The 18,861-nt window shown below is 35.3% G+C and overlaps 1 protein-coding gene across 2 annotated transcripts in view; it reads right to left on the bottom strand.

The window, feature by feature from the left end:
- The window catches only part of GABRB1 (gamma-aminobutyric acid type A receptor subunit beta1), a 393,003-nt gene that overhangs the window by 259,744 nt on the left and 114,398 nt on the right, over nucleotides 1-18,861 (bottom strand). For both annotated transcript variants that reach the window (XM_002814717.5, XM_009239924.3), the window contains exon 4: nucleotides 3,852-4,072. In XM_002814717.5, coding sequence (XP_002814763.2) covers nucleotides 3,852-4,072 — 221 coding nt within the window. The remainder of the gene's footprint in view (nucleotides 1-3,851; nucleotides 4,073-18,861) is intronic.

Below are 18,861 nucleotides of genomic sequence, written 5' to 3'. Positions count from 1 at the left end.
GAGGTAGGTAAAATGGGGAAGCAAAGTCTGTAAAGAGTCTGTACCAAGAAGATTACATGCAGACATGGATAGATTAGCCTTAGAAAAAAGAGAAAAATCCTCCTCAAAGTTAAGTGGAAGTAAGGGACGAAAAACAGAAGAATTTTAAGTGACATAGACGGAGGTGATATTGTATAGTTTCTGCTTTTGAGTAAGAAAGGAAATGACATCATGTGTTCCGAAAAGACCAAGGTAAATGGCTCATGGCACATGGACTAAAGTTCTGGTCTCCTAACACAACTTACGGCACATCATGGACATTCTTTATTTAGATTCCCCACCTAAATGGAGGAGGAAGTAATAGAGGTTACTGGGTTACTCCTTTGTGTAATACATTTTGTCACAGGAGGGTGACCTAAGGGCAAGAGGCACAAGGAATGAAGTCTCTCCCAAGGGCCGAATATCTGTTGCATAGTAGCCTGGTTCCTCTAGAAGTGCTAGTCCCTCACCAGACACCATTTTGTTATTTCAGAGTGTTTACAGGACTATGTGCCATCCCTTTGGTGAAAAATCTGAATTGACATAGTTCACAAAAATAGACAACTGACTCTATTCTTCTGGCTTCATGTAAGTTAAGTTATAGTATCTCATATTGAGCTTACCGAGTTTGAATATAGCAACAAATTGATTTTGTTTAATGACATGATGTTACGTTTATGGAATACCTAGCCAAAGGCTTTCCAGTGCATTCAGAAAATCTCATTGATCCCATGATTGCTAAAACGTACTCATTAATATATGGACCCATTCATGATGATTATGAGCTGAACTGACGGAAAGGAATAAGGCAAGAAGTTTGATTCTCTTAATTACTCATGCCTAAAATAAATACAGCTATAAATATGCCAATATGTTATATGATAAGGATATTCTAGTGTGTGTGCTTAGGAGGTGACAACAGATATTCTTTAAAAGACTCTTACCTGGAAAAAATGCAGACTGTCATTTCTTAGACTAGGAAATGTTACATCGGGGGAATTAAAATGAACATGCCCTAATATATAGGATCACAGAAGCAATGGAATTTAGGTTTAGTAGGTGATATAGTTTGGCTCTGTGTCCCTCACCCAAATCTCATCTTGAATTGTAATCCAAATTGTAATCCCCAGGTGTCAAGGGAGGGCCCGGTGGGAGGTGATCGGATCACGGGGGTGATTTCCCCATGATGTTCTTGTGATAGTGAGTGAATTTTCATGAGACCTGTTTTTTTTGGCAAGTATGGGGTTCCTCCCCCTTGGTATTCTCTCTCTCACCTGCCACCATGTAAGACATGCCTGCTTCCTCTTCTGCTATGATTGTTAAGTTTCCTGACACCTCCCCAGCCATGCAGAATTGTGAGTCCATTAAACCTCTCTTGTTTGTAAATTACCTAGTCTTGGGTAGCATCTTTATAGCAATATGAAAACACACTAATACAGTAGGAAATTTAGGAATAGTTTCATCCAATCGCTTTTTTTTAAGGTTGGTGGATCTGAAGCCCAGGGAGATGAAATGGCTTACTGAAGGGCACCAACTGGTTAGGCCACAAGTCTCTTGACTCAAAGCCCCAAGTGCATTCCACTGAAAAATTTCTTTTTTTCTTTTTTCTTTAAAATTCTAGATTTCGGAGGTACATGTGCAGGTTTGTAACATGACTATATTGCATGATGCTGAGGTTTGGGCTTCTGTTAAACCCATCACCCAAATCATGAATACAGCACTCAATAGGTAGTTTTTCAATACTTGCCACACTCCCCTTCTCCCCACTCTTGGAGTACCCAGTATTTATTGTTTTCAGCTCTATGTCCACTGACAAATTTCTACTCAGCTTGTGGAATATTATTATCAGGGCCAAAATAGTGAGTGTGTGGCAGATAATAGGCACTCAATTAGTGTATTTTTAATTGAACAACTTTATCTGTATTTTAATCACTGATACCCCTGGGAGTTAGAAAACTATCCTCAGTATGCAGTTTGCCCAATACTTAATAAGGCTATGTAAGGCACAACTACTTTAGGGAAATATAATTTAGGACTTACTATGTATTGTCATATTGATTAGTTCATAAGATTGTTCCAATAATGAGTAAGGGGGTATTAGCCCATTACTATACAACTGATATACTATACAACTGATAAAACTAAGTCTTAACAAATTTACATAATCTGTTCAAGGTCAAGAAGTCAGAAAATTGTGGAGTTTATGCCCAACCTTGGTCCTCTGACTCTAGATGTCATACTTTCTCTGCTATACCTTATGGCCTTTCCGGGATATTGATAACTTTTAGGGAAAGGAAAACCAAATCTTTGAGGGAAGAGGAAGTGGGAAAGACAGAGGAAGAGAAAGGGAAACTATGAGAACTAGTGTGAGGCTCTTACAGAGAAAATTGGTGCCAGAAAAAAGAGTAGGGCATAGATGATAGATGAATGGTTTGTGTTTCTCTTTGGAAAGGTCATTGTCTGTTCGCTAGACAACAAGCTATAAAGAACTGGGTTGGCTCCGAAGGGATTAAAGCAGTGGTGTACAACCTGGAAATAGCAGTTGACTTCTAAGTGCACTTGAATGGCAGTGGAGTGGGAAAAGCACAGGCATGGGAATCAGGATACATTGATTTTAGTCCCAGTTCTGCCATTACCTTATTATTCCCTTATGTAAGGTACTTCTCCATTTTCTGTCTCAGTTTTCCCAGTTGTAAAATGAAATGTATTCAACTTCATGATTCTCAAATATTTTCCTTCCTTTGTATTATTCCCATAGGTAGATGCTGGTAATAATTTGGGAAATGCCTGAAGTGAGACTCTGTAATCTGACAATGTAAACCATATTCTTTCTTGCAAAAAAAATCTAGTTACTCTTTTTTTCAACCAATCAACTTTTTATATATTCTTGACTAATCCATATACTTACACATGTCATGGTTGATTAGCCTATTAAAGTGAGTCATGGAATTACTCTCCTAAGATACTTCAGAAGGGTAATTCATCCCTTTACACATTGGGCATGTCTGACGGAAGTTACATTGGTAACAGAAAAATTATAATTGATTTACAGTATATGAACCATAACTAATGATTAACCACCAATCTTGGATTAGTAGGCTTTTTGTTGTAGCTATCAATAGACTCAAGGGAACTGTTAGTTTATTTTACCATTTCTCCCAAAGACTTTTAACTCAGAGATTTTTAGCTGAAGTTGAAAGTCCTTGGGGTACAGAAAGAGTGGAAAAATTTCGAAGATCATTTTGCCAAGAACAACTGATGTTATTTTACTGTGCAAATGAAGACCAAAGCTATCAACTAAATAACCAACCACTAGAAATTTCATCACAGATATATATTTTTTTCACTTGTATATTGTTTTGGGGCAATGGTGAATTTAAAGACATTAATTGTTATATTTTGACCCGTAACTGGAGTTTCAGCTTAGTGTTCATTGTACATGGAAGGATTTCAAGGGGCTTATGAACACTCTGAAACAACACGAAAATTTGAGGCATATATGAGTTTGTGAATATATAGGTTTCATCTGTTTCTCAAAAGAATGACTAAAGGTGACACCAAAGAATAAAGAGCCACCACTTTACATATCCTATAATAACAGGTTACAGTTCAGATATTTCCTTGGTAAAACTGGTAGTTAATTTTGATGTGTTGCCTATAATTTGTAAAAAGCCCTTAACTACGTGAGGGTTAGTAATAGACCTTCATAAGTATATGACACCCCATTTATATATTCATCTATATATTCTTGCCTCTCTCCCCTTTGCCCACTTCCAAAAATTTAAAATGAAACAAAACAACAACATTAAAACATGCAACATAAAGCCATTTACCGGAGTCCATAGAGAACTGTTCCATCAGGATGCAGTCGAATCATTCGATTTTTCACTGTGACCCCATGCACAAATGATTTCTTGTCATTCAGAAAGTAGGTGTCTGGTACCCAGAGTTGGTCAGCTACCCTATTGTCTAGGGTGAGGTTTAGTGGGATTCCAGAATAAGAAAGCCTTTTGTCTTTCCAAGACTGCTGGAAATACATGGTGAGTGTATAATCCTGTGAAATAAAGAAAGCCAAAAAAAAGAATTTTACTATCATTATCATCTAAGGTTTAATAACATGTAGGATGTCCTGTAAGACATTACATTTGAATATATTAAAATTTGCACCTAGAGGTATAAGGTAACTAATAGGTTAAAAGTACTAGGGGCCTGGTACTGTGGATCATGTCTGTAATTCCAGCACTTTGGGAGGCCAAGGCAGGAGAATCCCTTGAGCCCAGGAGTTCAAGACCAGCCTGCGGAACATTATGACACCTCATCTCTACAAAAAATAATTTTCTTAAAGTTAGTTTGTGTGGTGGTGCATGCTTGTAGTACCAGCTACTTGGGAGGCTGATGTAGCAGGATCTCTTGTGCCCAGGAGACTGAGGCTGCAGTGAGCCAGGATTATGTCACTGTACTCCAGCTTGGGTGATGGAGCAAGACCTTGTCTCTAAAAAAATATATAATTAGTTAAATAAATAAACAAATAAATAATAAAAGTACTAGAACTATACTTGAAAGTATATATAAACATTTCCACCAATATAGAGCAAATAGATGTAATTGAATTTTAAAGTTTGAAGTTAAGGTAATGCTGTCATGGGGAAGGCCATAAAGAGAAATTGTACAGAGGAATCTATGTTTGCAAACATTGACCTCTGGACATTATATTACAGTTCTGTTCTGGAGAGGAATGCCTGATAAATAATAACTAAAACTGAATGCACTGAAAAGGAAAGGGTGTTTTTCAAACCCCAAATTCTTTTGAATGAACACTGCTCATTTAACACATAAAGGTTATCAATTTGCCCTTATCTGGATTTTTCTTTGAATTACAACTTATCTATGGATGAGTCCTGAAAAGTAGTTATGAGACACATACAAATGGAGATGTTTATTTGGTCTGAAGACTAACCTCAGTGGCGGCACTATTCAACATTTCTCTCTTACCACACTCCTGTTTCATTTCAGGAAGTGGTTTGAATTCAGAGTTGAAATTGATCTTGAAAGTTTGTTTCTTCACCTTCGCAAAATATTACAGAGGACATCCCCCCGAACTTTTTCTTTCTACTTAGGTTTCCCCTGGCAGTTAGAGACAGGAATATTGGGCTCACTATAAATGGCTCAAGCTGCTGGAAGGGATGGTTTTCCAGATAATGATCTTAGCACTTTAGTTATTTTCTGTTTTTAACAACTCTATTAATACAGGGTAAAATTGCCCATTAAAGGAAAATAAATTGGCAGCAGTAAAATCCTAAAGTCTTTGATATGAATCTCAACATAATAAAAACAGAAAGTTCACTTTTTCTAAGACATTCATATGGCAATAGTGACTTTGTGAATACCTTAGTGACTATTAAGAACACACTGTGTACCTCCTGCACAGTGTTCCTGTACTGCCACTGTTATATATACCAGTGGGGAAAAAGAATGATTAGAATCATGTCTAACATCTGGGCAAGCTGCACTTCATATAGACTTCCAAATGGATATTTATGCATTTCTGAAAAATCTTAGAATATAAAACAATATTCATTCTGCACAGTGAATTCCAGGATCTTTTAACCATATTGAAGAACATTTATAGTATTTATTCAGAAACCACCTTGCAATAATTTAAAGACATTCTTTCTTGTTTAATGGCAAAAGGATATTCACATTTGACTATTAGTCACACAATATCCTTTCTAAAGATATAAAACCTCCTTCCACCTTAACTTCATGTAAAAAAAAAAAAAAATAACCCTCAGGCTACTTACAGTCCTCTTCTCAGTTACTACCATTCTCATTTGCATCCTCTACAAGTTCTTAACATTGTGACTTTTTGGAGGAAAATGAATTGGGCAGATTATGGGTTTATATTACAAAACTGCTTGATTTTAAGCTCTACCACATGTAAGCCTAATTATGAGTGAATGACATAATCTCTTGTACCTAAAATGCCTCTTTTTTTTCTTTTCTCTTCTTTTCTTTTAGAGACAGTCTCACTTGGCCATCCTGGCTGGAGTGCAGTGGTGCCAACCTAGCTCACAGCAGCCTCAGATTCCTGGGCTTAAAGAATCCTATCTTTCAGCCTTTCAAGTACTTGGGATTGCAGGCATGCGCCATCACACCTGGATTTTTTTTTTCTTTTTTTCTTTTTATTTTTTTGAGACTGGGTCTTTCTCTGTTGCTCAGGCTGGTCTCAAATTCCTGGCCTCAACTGCTCCTCTGGCCTCAGCCTCCCAAAGTACTGGGATTACAAGTGTGAGCCACTGCTCCTGACTTATTTCTAAAATGAAAAAATAGCATTTTACTGGCTTTTTGTGAGCATCAATTGAGAAAATTAAGGTTAAGATACTTTAGAAACCATAACTTGCTAAACAAATAAATTATCTTCAAAATTTTTAATTGCTATGTACAAATTAGTATTACACTTCCAAATACTTAAGAGTGTATATGCTCATTTTCATAAGCATTTCTATTTTTAAAGAGATGTTTATAAAAGAATTTGTAGGCAGATGGACTCTGTTGGCCATGAAAATAAACAATTGTCTGTGATAAATTCTAAGTCTTGGTGTTGGGTTCTTGTTTATAATTCAGCCAGTATAGGAAAATTAAGTATCAGCCACAGTCATAGTGTAAATTTTGCTATGGCAGTTAGCATGATCAATAATGGAATACATGTGTCAGTTTATACCTATTCCTCATTAGCATACAGATTCTTATGAGTGCCACACAGGATTCCTCACAATGAAACCTGCGGCAAAATCCTTGCTCCACAATTCTTTTCTATAAAGCTTTAATATGTGATGGGGAAAACATATGATCATAAACTATAAGGGACTATCTTGAAAATTGATAAGAATAAATTTTACCACAAAAGAGACATATATGAAGTAATGCATTGGTTAATTAGCTTTATTTAGCCATTCCACAATGTACAGATATTTGAAAACATCATGTTGTACACAATAAATACACATAATTTTAATGTGTCAACTTTAAAAATGGCAAAATAACACTGAATGATAAATGCTATATTAATACGTAGCATTTATTATCATTTACCTACTCTGTGTGGTAAGTGGAGAACAGAAAGGAGAAAACACGGGTAATCCCTGCTTAGACCTCTGTGTGTATGTGCGTGTATGAGTAGAGACTTTTCCCCTTTCCTCTTTGGAAACTATTTTTGTTTCCTGTAGAGAAAGAGCTACATGCTATGTGGTGAAACCTTTGTTATACAACTCATTCTGTTTTCAATAAATATTGAGTAAAAATTATATCATGGTTATAAATTCAAGCAATAATGTACCCAATTTGCAATAGAAGTTATCCAGTGAAAATGAACATATGCTAGCATATTACATCTGCAAGTAGGTAAGGGGGAGCAAGTGCCCTTCACACCTGGTCTTTTAATGCATTTCTGGAGTTAGTAGCCTAATCTAGGACCTGATTCTATGATAAACAAAAATACAGACATATGATATTGATAACCTTAATAAAACCTTTTTGAAGATAATGATAATTGTGATGATAATAATGAACATTATGGAAGGACTAAAATACACCAATTTCTCTTTTTTCTACAATCTATATAAAACCACATGCACGACAATAATTCCCTTCTCCTGTGGCGTGCTCTGTGCTCGTGGTTCTCATAACCCTTTCATATCTATTATAACATTTGTTCTCACACAAACCTTGTGAGATGGGCAAATTTTCCATGAAAGTGTTTATTATTTACAAGTCAGAGAAACTACTTATTATATCTTAAACAATTTTTTAATCCATCCCTTAATATAAAGGTTAACAGTGACACCTGAATATAATAAAGCCTATGACTTCATTTTGGTGGATTCTGTTTTTAGGTAGAAAAGAAAGCCTCTAAATTGCTGTATTTTTGTTCTCTTACACAACAAGTTTTCTATTAATTCTTCATTAGTCCAAAGTGCAAGCACTCCAGAGAAGATGGAACATTTTTCAGAAAGAAATTAATGCTCTTTGGCCAACAGCATTAAAATTATTTTCCTTCTAGGTGTGTTTACAAGTGTTCCACCATCTTTCTCAAGTGTGCAAGCTATTTCTTGAGAGAAAGTGTGACATATTTAGAAACTGTGGGCCACAGGGAATTCTTTGACACCGAGGTAAGTTAATGTGATTAATGGATATGAGCTTGCTAATAAAATTAGTTGGGCTAATTCAGGCATGACAGAATTTGACTCATTGAGGAAAGGGAAGATAGACGATACCAAACCAGTAGCGCTCAATGAAACTCCAAAATAACATTTTAAAAAGTTTATTTTTATTTATTTTTATTTTTTGAGATGGAGTCTTGCTCTGTCACCCAGGCTGGAGTGCAGTGGCATGACCTCGGCTCACTGCAACCTCTACCTCCCAGGTTCAAGAGATTCTCCTGCCTCAGCCTCCCGAATAGCTGAGATTACAGGTGTTCACCACCACGTCTGCCTAATTTTTGTATTTTTAGTAGATGGGGTTTCTCCATGTTGGTCAGTCTGGTTTTGAACTCCTGACTTCAGGTGATCTGCCCACCTCGGTCTCCCAAAGTGCTGAGATTACAAGTGTGAGCCACTGTGCCTGCCCCCAAAACAACATATATATGTTTTTTTAAAATCTAGAGATGATTAAAGGTACAGTATAAGAAAATTATGTTAAACAAAAGTCACTCTTTTGGAGAATAAAGGTAACATTCTTCCTAGATTTATAATTTTAAGGACAGGCTGATTTTTCCCCCATGTTAGGTACATTTAGCAGTGACTGAAGCCAGTTTTGGTTGTCACCAGTGAGATTAGTGGTGTGCTACTAGCATCTGTGAGTAGAGGCCAGGGATGCTCCTTCACTTACTACAATGCACAGCACAGGCCCCCACAACAAAGAATTGTCTGGTTCAAAATGTCAATAGTGGCAAGGTTGAGAAACACTGCCTTACGTGAAAATATCTCTTTTTATCACTAATCATCAGAGAAAAGCAAATCAAAACCACAATGAGATATCATCTGACCCCAGTTACAGTGGCTTTTATTAAAAAAACAGGCAGTAATGGATACTGGCAAGGATGTGGAGAAAAGGGAACCCTTGTATACAATGAGGAATGCAAAGTACAGCGACTATAGAAAACAGTATGGAGGTTCCTCAAAAAATTGAAAACAAAACTATCACGTGATCTAGCAATTCCACTACTGGGTACATAGCCAAAAGAAAGGAAACAATATATCAATGAGATATCTGCACCCCCATGTTTATTGTAGCATTAATCCACAATAGGCAAAATATGGAATAATAATAATAATGGAATAATAATATAATTATAATAATATTTATAACAATAATAATAATTGGAATAATAATATTATTATTATTCCAAATATAATATAATATATAATATATATTCCAAATATAATATAATATATAATATATATTCAAAATATAATATATAATATACATTCCAAATATAATAGATATTATATATAATATAATATATATAATATATAATATATATATAATATTCCAAATATAATATATAATATATATTCCAAATATAATATAATATATAATATATATCATATTATTCCAAATATATTTGGAATAATAATATTCTAAATATATTTGAAATAATAATATTCCAAAATATGGAATAATAATAATAATCCACAATAGGCAAAATACGGAATCAACCTAAGTCCTATCAATGGATGAATAAAGAAAACGTGGTTTTATATATATACAAATATATATATAAAAGAAAATATCTCTTTTTAGTATGATTAAAAGATTTCAAAATATTTTACCGTTGTTTATCATGAAAAATATGTATATGAACATGCTTATCTGGAGATTTTAATGTATCCTTCAAAACTTTATGCTAGGGAAGTCTGACATAAGATGGTTTCTAATTTGCTATTTTACCATAAGAAATCATTTTATTAAAATCCATTAATTATCTAGCATTTGGAATAGGAAAAACAGCTATTCAGTGTAGGCAAATATGTTCAAATATGTTGAGGTATGTGTTTTACCAGAATGAGATCTAAGAAGACATCACAGTGAGCTGCAAAAGTGAGGATCCCTTGTTCACTGCCCCCACAGTCTGCACGTCTCAGACTATGTTAGGAAAGAGACAGGATATTTCTTTAACATCCGGTAATAGAGCATCCACTCAAAAGGATCATTCAAGCAATTCCTCCTTTTCTAACTATTCTCAAGAAAGGCATTACTCATATTTTTGTAATATGTGTGTATATCTTTTGGGGAAAGAACCAAAGCTCTTGTTCACATTTATGTTTTATCTTTCATTGATTTTAATATATATTAAAAGCAGTCCCAAGTGCAAGCTTCTGTTCCACGTAAAATATTCATGCCAGTTTAGCTGAGCTCTGAGATCTGCCCTTCGTAAAACTTGGGCTGCTTGCCCGGAAAGCCTTATTAGAGTAGAGCTGTGCATCACTGCCTATGATTTCCACAGTTCTTCTGTGATGGAGACTGCCTGCCTGTAATCCCTGCTGCTTGAACAGAGTCACATTCTATCTCACATGAGGCCGCTCTCCTCCCATCTTTGGAATAGGAGTAGATACCTGATTCAAGAACAGTTGCTTCACAGGCAGTCAATAAACATAAACCTGGCTCAAAAAAGTTGAGATGGACCAATCAGAGTCCTTTCTCAGGAATTTGCTTGTTAGACAAAGGATCTGAGGCAGGAGCTGTGGGACCAAGTGCAAAGGTTACAACTAAGAATTAGGGCTGCACTGCTATTATGAGGTTACAAGAGAAGAGAGACTGTGAATCAAAAGAGGAAGCTAGCCTGTAGAGAAAGAAAGAAAATGGAGAAAAATGCAGAAAGTAGCCATAAGGGGCAGAGTTTATTGTTAGAGAGTGAATGAACAGGTTCACGAAGACTATTTCTGTTTCTAGTTCTCCTGAGGTCTGAACACGTTCAGTGCTTTAGCTCCTTGTGATCTCTCTTTGGTATCCTTACACCAAATTCCACTTTCCTTGTGCTAATTTGCTCCCATCTTTATTTCCTCCAACCAGAAAAAGCTGTAGTAGTGATGCTCATCAACATACATATCAGAATCTCGTTACCAATAATTGCACACATTAAAGGTCAAGGAAACCTCAAATAATCATCTAGTCCACTTTCCTGAACTGAAAAAAGGGAGGTATGCTGAGAAATCTTAGACCTAGAGATGTTAAACGACTCTTAAAAAGGGAGAAATATTTGATTTGGGTTGTGTTTATTAGCCAAGACAGCAAGGAAGAGAAGAAATACATATTTACTTGCCAGCAAAACAATTCCCTATCAAACACAATGAAAATAAATTACCAGGACAAGTCACCTATATATACTAGTATACATGGCAGTAAAAAGAAACGCCCCTTAGGATAAGAAAAAAAAAACAACATAATTTGTATGTGACAAAGACAATCAGCGAAAAATTGCCTGATAAATAAACCAATCTAAACCATAATTGTAATCAACCACAAAACACCTGTTTCTAATAGAACCTTCTGTCTAAATGAATGTTTTGCTTTTCACTGTCACCATTAAGTAACATTCTAAAGCAGAAATTCATCATTGTATCCTTCAGGTTTGCTGTTAATTTCTAATCTTTTATCTTTACATCATCTAGTGTTATGTTAACTATTAATATGTGTTTGTTGTGCTTATTCCTTAGTCTTGTTTTGTTATAATACCTTTAAAATACATGCATTCTTTATTACCATTGTTGCTAAAGCCCATGTTCTTATTTATTATTGATTTTTCCCAGCTGTAGCCTAGTGTGTGCTTCAGGGAACATAATCTTCTTTTACCTTTGTCGCATCCTAAATAGCCCCATTTGGTCTACCCATCTGTGTAGTCAGACTTTTTGTTAGTCTTGTGTTCTGAAAAATTTTGAAATTAATCAGCCCAATGACTGAACAGAATCATGTAGTTGTAATGCTACACCAAATGATAATCATCTAAGAAAATCACATGGAACACATTTTAATACATGGGGCACATATGACACTGACATGCAAACTGGAGTATGGATTCCAATAAAATGAACCGCATGGCATGAGACTCACTATATGAAACTCTGAGCCCGTACTAATATAGCACAGAGTTTTAGCATTCTTAATCTAATATCTACTCTTAAAACTATAAAGATCCATTTTTTAAAAAAATGTAAAAACCTTTTTTGATGATGAATCCAATTTCTTTAAATAGATGTGATAAAATTTACATTTCACATGGTGACAGCCTAAATGGCTTACATTTGAGAATCTAAATAATCAGAAGCTCAAATAGTTTTTGTTGTTTCCATGGTAAGATATAGTGAAATGTTGAGCCTGAAGTAGGGAAAGTTTTCTAGAAACTTCCAAGTCAAAATATTTTAGCTTGTTAGAATGGCTAACTCATTCTTTCAACTTTTCATGGTTGTTTACTATATTTAAACGATTGTATTATGCCAGATGCTGAGACATAAAGGCTAACTAGTATACGTTCTCTGCCTCAAGGAACTCATAGGCTAGTGGGGGAGACTTAGCACTGCTTATTTCCAAGCTTTTCCACTGTTCTCTGCAGGCTTCTCAGTTCTTCCATCACCTGTATAACCAGCTCCGTGCATGAAGTTCCCGTCACTTCAAACACTCAGAGAACTCAGAGTAGTTCCACTTTTCTTTACTGGCATCTGCCCAGTAAAGGATACAAGATGATTGAGTAGGAGGATATCAATTTAATAAGCGCTTGCATTAGCCTAGAGAATAGATAAATCAGAGTTGACTTAATACACCACTAAAGGAAGGTGAAAGAGAGGAAAACTGTGAGTTATTTAAGGCAGCACTTGGTGGCCTTTTAATATGGGAGGTTAGGGAGAAGGAGGCACCAAAGGATGGCCACCAGGTTTCTGACCTGAGTAGGTAGGTAGACTACAATAAGAAGAGTTGAAGTTTGGGGGCTGAAGATGGCTAATTCATTTCAGATGGGTTTGTGTTGTGGGTGTCAGTGGCACATGCACATAGAGGTGCCAAATAAGTAGTTATGGGTCAGAATATGGGAAGACAGGGCTCAAGGAAAAACACAGCTATGTGACTCATGAGTGACAGATGAAGTCATGGGAACGGATTAGCTCACCATGGAGAGAGCATAAGGTGAGAAGAGGATAGAGCCCCTGGGAAATTGGATTCTAGGATCAGTCACTCACTCCTTTGAGCTCCCACAACTCTCTTCTACTTTGATTGTAGCACTTACCTATTGTTTTAAAATTATTTCTCAGTCCCACTAGATTCTGAGTTCCCGAAAGGCAAAGTTTATCTTTCAGGGCCCTGGCATAGTGTACAGTGGATAGCAAATGATCAAATGCATCAGTTGAATGTGAATTAAGTGGTGTCATGTGTTTGGGGCACTCAAGATCAGCAATAAGTGTGTTAGTGCTGTCATCTTATTACATTCCAATTTTCTGAAAAATTGTTCATCCTTATAAAACATAAACGGGGACCTTCACATAACTAAAATAATTAATAATCCATAATTTCCATTCTCTAACAACTCAAAAATGAATGAGTCTATAATTCCTGAAAACATAGAGAATTGACAGATTTCCAGGAGATGACAAAAGCATATGCCAAAAGTAAAATTAAGTTAAAAAATTTACTCTTTAGAAATGAATTAGTAGTGACTTTATACAAAATATTAATAAATATATTTTGAGATATGTCAAAGTGATATTTTATTGATGGTTCCAGCAATTACTGTCATCAGTTTCATAGTATAAGGCTACTTGTACTGAAGTTTTAAGAACTGATCCCTATTCAGTGAAATTTTGAGGCTTGTTTACAAGTTAGTCAATAATCAAAACAAAAAAATTAAATTGATTAATTCATCAAGATAATGATTCATAAACTTCACTCACATTTTTAAAACCACATAATGGCATAGGACACAATAGATTTTCTGTAAGTTCCTTAGTTCCAGAGGTTCATAGGATATTAGTGTTTCCATTTTTCTCAATATCTAAATAAGAGCAGAAATAAAATCAGATGCATGGAACATCTAACGGGATATTCAGAATATGGTGGTTTTGGCTAACTATCCTTAGGTGGACTATGACTACATGACCAGAATGGTAACCAGTATGTGGTATGCATGGTAACCCAAGAAAGCAAAGCTACTTATGAAGCAAGCTAAATTGAGAAAGGATATACGAATCTGAATTAAATCAAGATTCTATCAAAACCCATATTACTTTGAAGAAATGAAGAAATTAATCTATCATTTTCTATCCTTGGAAGGCAGTCTTGTGATTTGTGATTTTGTAATAAGTACAGAGCTTAAAAGGGAGAAGTCTATAGGAATAATTCTAGGTCTGTACTGTTTTGTTGGAGGAGAAAGAGGTCTTAGGAACTCTTGACTTAAAATAGAGTGGAAAAGTGTTCAGTAATATTCCTTCCAAAAATAAAGCAGTTCTGATATCCCTTAGAGCTTTCAGTTACCTTTCCAGTAAGGACTCTATTGGGCCCATTTGGAAACCTTAATATCAGATGTTGTCACAGAAAGAAAGATTTTTATCAAATTATCAATCAAATTATCATTCTAAAAAGACTAATGTTAATAGTCTCTTGGTAGTCCCTGGAGAAGTCTTAAAATAGAATGAATAGCCTAATTATAATGTCCAAATGTCAACTTTACCACGTTAACTCTCTTGCCCCCTTCTCTGTCTTCTGTGTACCACCTTGTATTTTAAAAATTTACTAATCAGAGTCAATCACCATCAACATTCTGGTGGTTTTCTCTCTCCTTCTACTTAAAAAAAAAAGAAGATCATTCTATATATAATACTTTTTAATCATATGCATTGTTACCTTTTTCACAGCTATTTGTTTAGTCATTTATTTATTTTTGTCTGTTTATTGCTTATCACCTCTCTATCCTACTTTCTTTATCTAACCAATTAATAATGTGGCAGGCAATTTTGTGTATTTTTGCTCATGCTTATAACATTATGTGTGTGTGTGTGTGTGTGTATATATATGTGGCTTTTGTCATGTATTGAAAAAATAGTATATATTTACTTCTGTAATCTTTCTTTTCTTAATGACACAGCACAGAAATTCTCCAATTAAATGAGTAGAAATATAACTCATTTTACTTAATAGCCACATACTACAGTATGATATGAATATACTGTTACTTATTTAATCATTATTCTATTAATGCTCATTGCAGTTTTAGGTTTTTTACAACTAAAACAATTCTGCAACAAATCTCTTCTACATCTCTCTCTCTCTCTGTGTGTATGTGCATGTGTGTGTGTGTGTGTGTGTGTGTGTGTGTGTGTGTGTGATGGATTCTCATATCCTATCTCAGTTAGCTCACTTCATAGATAGCTTGGCTTTTGTCATGCTCACCAAACATGCAAAATGAAATAACCGTGTGTATGTATGTGTGTGTGTTGTGTGTGTGTGTGTGTGTGTGTGTGTATAAGCATAGGTACTAGTACTAAATTACATTTTTTTTCTTTGTACGATGCCATGTTCTGGAGCTCAGTATTATAATTTGCTAAAGTAAATAAAATAAAACCATAGCCTGCTCCTTTGGAACTATCATTTTCTAAATATTTAGCTAAACCCAAATGTGTAAAAAGTCTCAAGTAAGGCCTTAAAGTCAGGTTTACAGAACCAAAGAGCCACATAAATATTCATATTGGCCATCTCCAGTGGCTTGAACTCACTGAGCATCTGTTTGAACTTCTTTTGGTCTTTGACTGAGTCTGGAGAAAAGTGTCTTGGCAGACACTGCTTGAGAAAAGGATTTTTGGCTACTTTATACTTCATAATGAGAAAAAAAGAAAAAGAAAACTCTAGAAATGTCTTTGTGAGTGAAGAAAAAATGATTTGAGAATATTAAAGAAAAAATTTGGATAACCTTAGTTTTCCTCTGATGTAGCTTTATAATCATCCTTGGGCCTGTATCAAACATACACATCTAAATGAATTAAGGATATAGACTGGACATAACTAGGAAAGAAACCTCCATACTAATGGCATGGGAAAACAAACTGAGCTATCAACTAAGTCTTTGACTAAAATAGACATTCAGTATAATAATGACATGTGGCATTAGGAATTGGGAGACTTGGAATCTAATTTAAAGACTCATTGCTTATTAGTCCTATGATTGTAGAGAAAATTTATCAACTACTCTGAAACTCAATTTCCTTATTTGTGTGATGAGCAGGAACACTATTAACGAGACTGTTGGGATGATCAATTGAAATACTGTATGTAATAGTCCTAACAAACTTTAAAAACTATAATTTAATAAATAAGAAAAATCAAGTAGCCTAAAATATGTTACAGAACAATGCAGTTAATAATACATATTTTCATTCTTTTTGAGTAAATGATCAATTTTGGATCCCTAAATACTTAATAATAATTTCTGCCTGTTTCTGAACATTTAACTATATGATCAGCACTTTACCGCGTGCTTTCCACATGTTATATTGTTTATAACAATATAAAACCACCATATAGAGTTGGAGTTAATATCTTCCTTTTACAGGTGAGACTGAGTTTAAGGATGCCCTAAGTGATTCTTCTCAAAAATATCACAGCTGTGATTTGAACCCTGATCTGTCTGACTCTATGGGCAAAGTTCTTTCCACTGTATCACATAACAAGCATGGTTTAAGCATGTGCCACAAGCACAAAAGGTTTTCCTCCTAGGACATAGCTTTTATCTCTTGCCCGAGGCTGACTTCTGCCTTGCTTTTTAATGGATGGCAATTAATCATTAACATTCAGTTCTTGGGTAGATTTTCCAGTTTTCTCTGATGTTTTATCCATGAATTCTCTTTCATCGCCAGCGATGCTGATGAACTCTGCCGCCATGATGTCCTCTGTGTGTGGTTGATGCTAGATACAAATCAATCGTTCATCACTGCCCTGGACAAATTTTCAAATGTTAGCCAAGGGAAAGCCAGCATTTTTCTTCCACAGTGATCCTTAAGGATTATGGGGAGTGGAATAATTTTCTTTTGGTAGGATGGCTTCCCCTTTAAAAAGTCTGCCGAAGTATTTTACCACTTCTCAGTAAAAACCTCATTAATCATTAGTTATGGTAGCAACTATATTTCCCTTGCTAGAAATTATTTGTAAGTGACAGTAAGATAAAAGGCAAATATTGTTATGTGCTTAGAGGCTAAAGGTTTCTTAATTTACATTGTGAGAGTATGACGACTCTAGGATAAAGGATGAGCGTAAACTTATCAAGAGAAGGGGCTGGTGCTCTTTAATTCTATGACCCAGTACCGAGCTGACAGAATGCCGAATAAAGGCACTATCTCTCGCCCAAAATAGAATTATGCCCACCCGCCTTTAAATCGGGTCCTCCGTCTCCACCCTCATTCTCATTGACCGGTACAATCAAACACTCCATTGACCAAACCAGAACCTAAGAGTATTTCTTGACTCTTTTTCTCTTCTGGCATTTCTGTTTCATTAAAATGTTTCTTTATTCTGTCTATACTTGCTACTATCTAGTTTGGTCTTTATCACTTCTCACCTGATTTACTATAATAAGTTCCTAAGTAGCCTTCTCTAGTCTTGCTCTTCCCTAATCCACTTGTTATATGGCAGGTAAAGTGAGATTTCAATTTTTAAAAAATTGCAAATATGATCATGTTGCTCCCAAGGTTAAATTTGCTGTAGCTCCTCAATGTTATGAGAATAAAAATACAAATTTCTTAAGGGCAGACAATACCTTCCTCTGTGTCTGTCTTATCTCTGCAGTCACATTTCTTGCTTGTTTCTTTTACTCTATTATCCAGCCACCCTGCTCTTCTCTTGGTTCCTCCAACATACCTCTTGTCTTGCTATAAAATCTTCTTGGTCTGGAACACCCATTCCTCCTGTCTTGCCCCTTTGCCTTTGCCTAGCTAAATTGTATTGAACAGGCCTTAGATTGGAAATGGAGCTACACCCTCTTCTCCCATGTCAGGAGCCAGGAAGTCTGGGTTTGGCCCTTCCTACACGCTCCCACAGTAGGCTGTCATCATGGCCTGCATTGCTCTGTGTGGAAATTAGCTGGGTGCTCTTTTATTTCCTCCACTAGAACCTGGGCTTCCCAAAGGCATATTTCTCTTGCTACATCCTCAGTGGTGAGGGCAGGGCCTGCTGTCTAGTGGATGCTCAAACTACTATTTGCTGAGTAAGTCAATAAATGGATTGGAGTCAGGAAAATCCAAAGATAGACATCCCAGTTAAGAAAAAATTAAAAATAGCAGTGGAGGTGAAACACTCTATTAGTCTGAATGGGCAGAGGAATATGAGGTTGTAGAAAAGAAGGAGGAAAGAAAAAAAGAAAGGAAATAGAATGGACTTAAATTGGTTGCTGTGGATATGGGAGATGAAGAAAAGAATGTAAGTACTCGAGGAGGTCCAGAATTTAAAGGAATGAAATATTGGATGTTAATTTAAAGTGCTTGAAGTAGAGACATAAATGGTAAAGGATAAGATGTAAATGATGAGTAAGACTTACTTTTAGGCTATATTATCTTATGTATTTAAAATTTATTTTTAAATACATTTTAAATGTGCCTTATCCACTCTCTACTGTAGGTATATGTTTCAAAGATAGGCATCAGCAACAAAAGTGGCCCAGAAAAAAAACTGCCCTAAATAATTTATCATTCAACCAATCAAATTACGAATTAAACTGAATAGTCACACTAATACGTTTATCTTTATGACATTTAAAAGTTATCAATTTTGTCACATTCTAAGTTTTACATTATTTAAAAATTTTTCTAAAAATATTGC

The sequence above is a fragment of the Pongo abelii genome, chromosome 3 (assembly GCF_028885655.2).
Source record: "Pongo abelii isolate AG06213 chromosome 3, NHGRI_mPonAbe1-v2.0_pri, whole genome shotgun sequence".
Classification (NCBI taxonomy): domain Eukaryota; kingdom Metazoa; phylum Chordata; class Mammalia; order Primates; family Hominidae; genus Pongo; species Pongo abelii.
The sequence above is the reverse complement of the archived record's forward strand: the minus strand, read 5'-3'. Positions and strand labels throughout refer to the sequence as shown.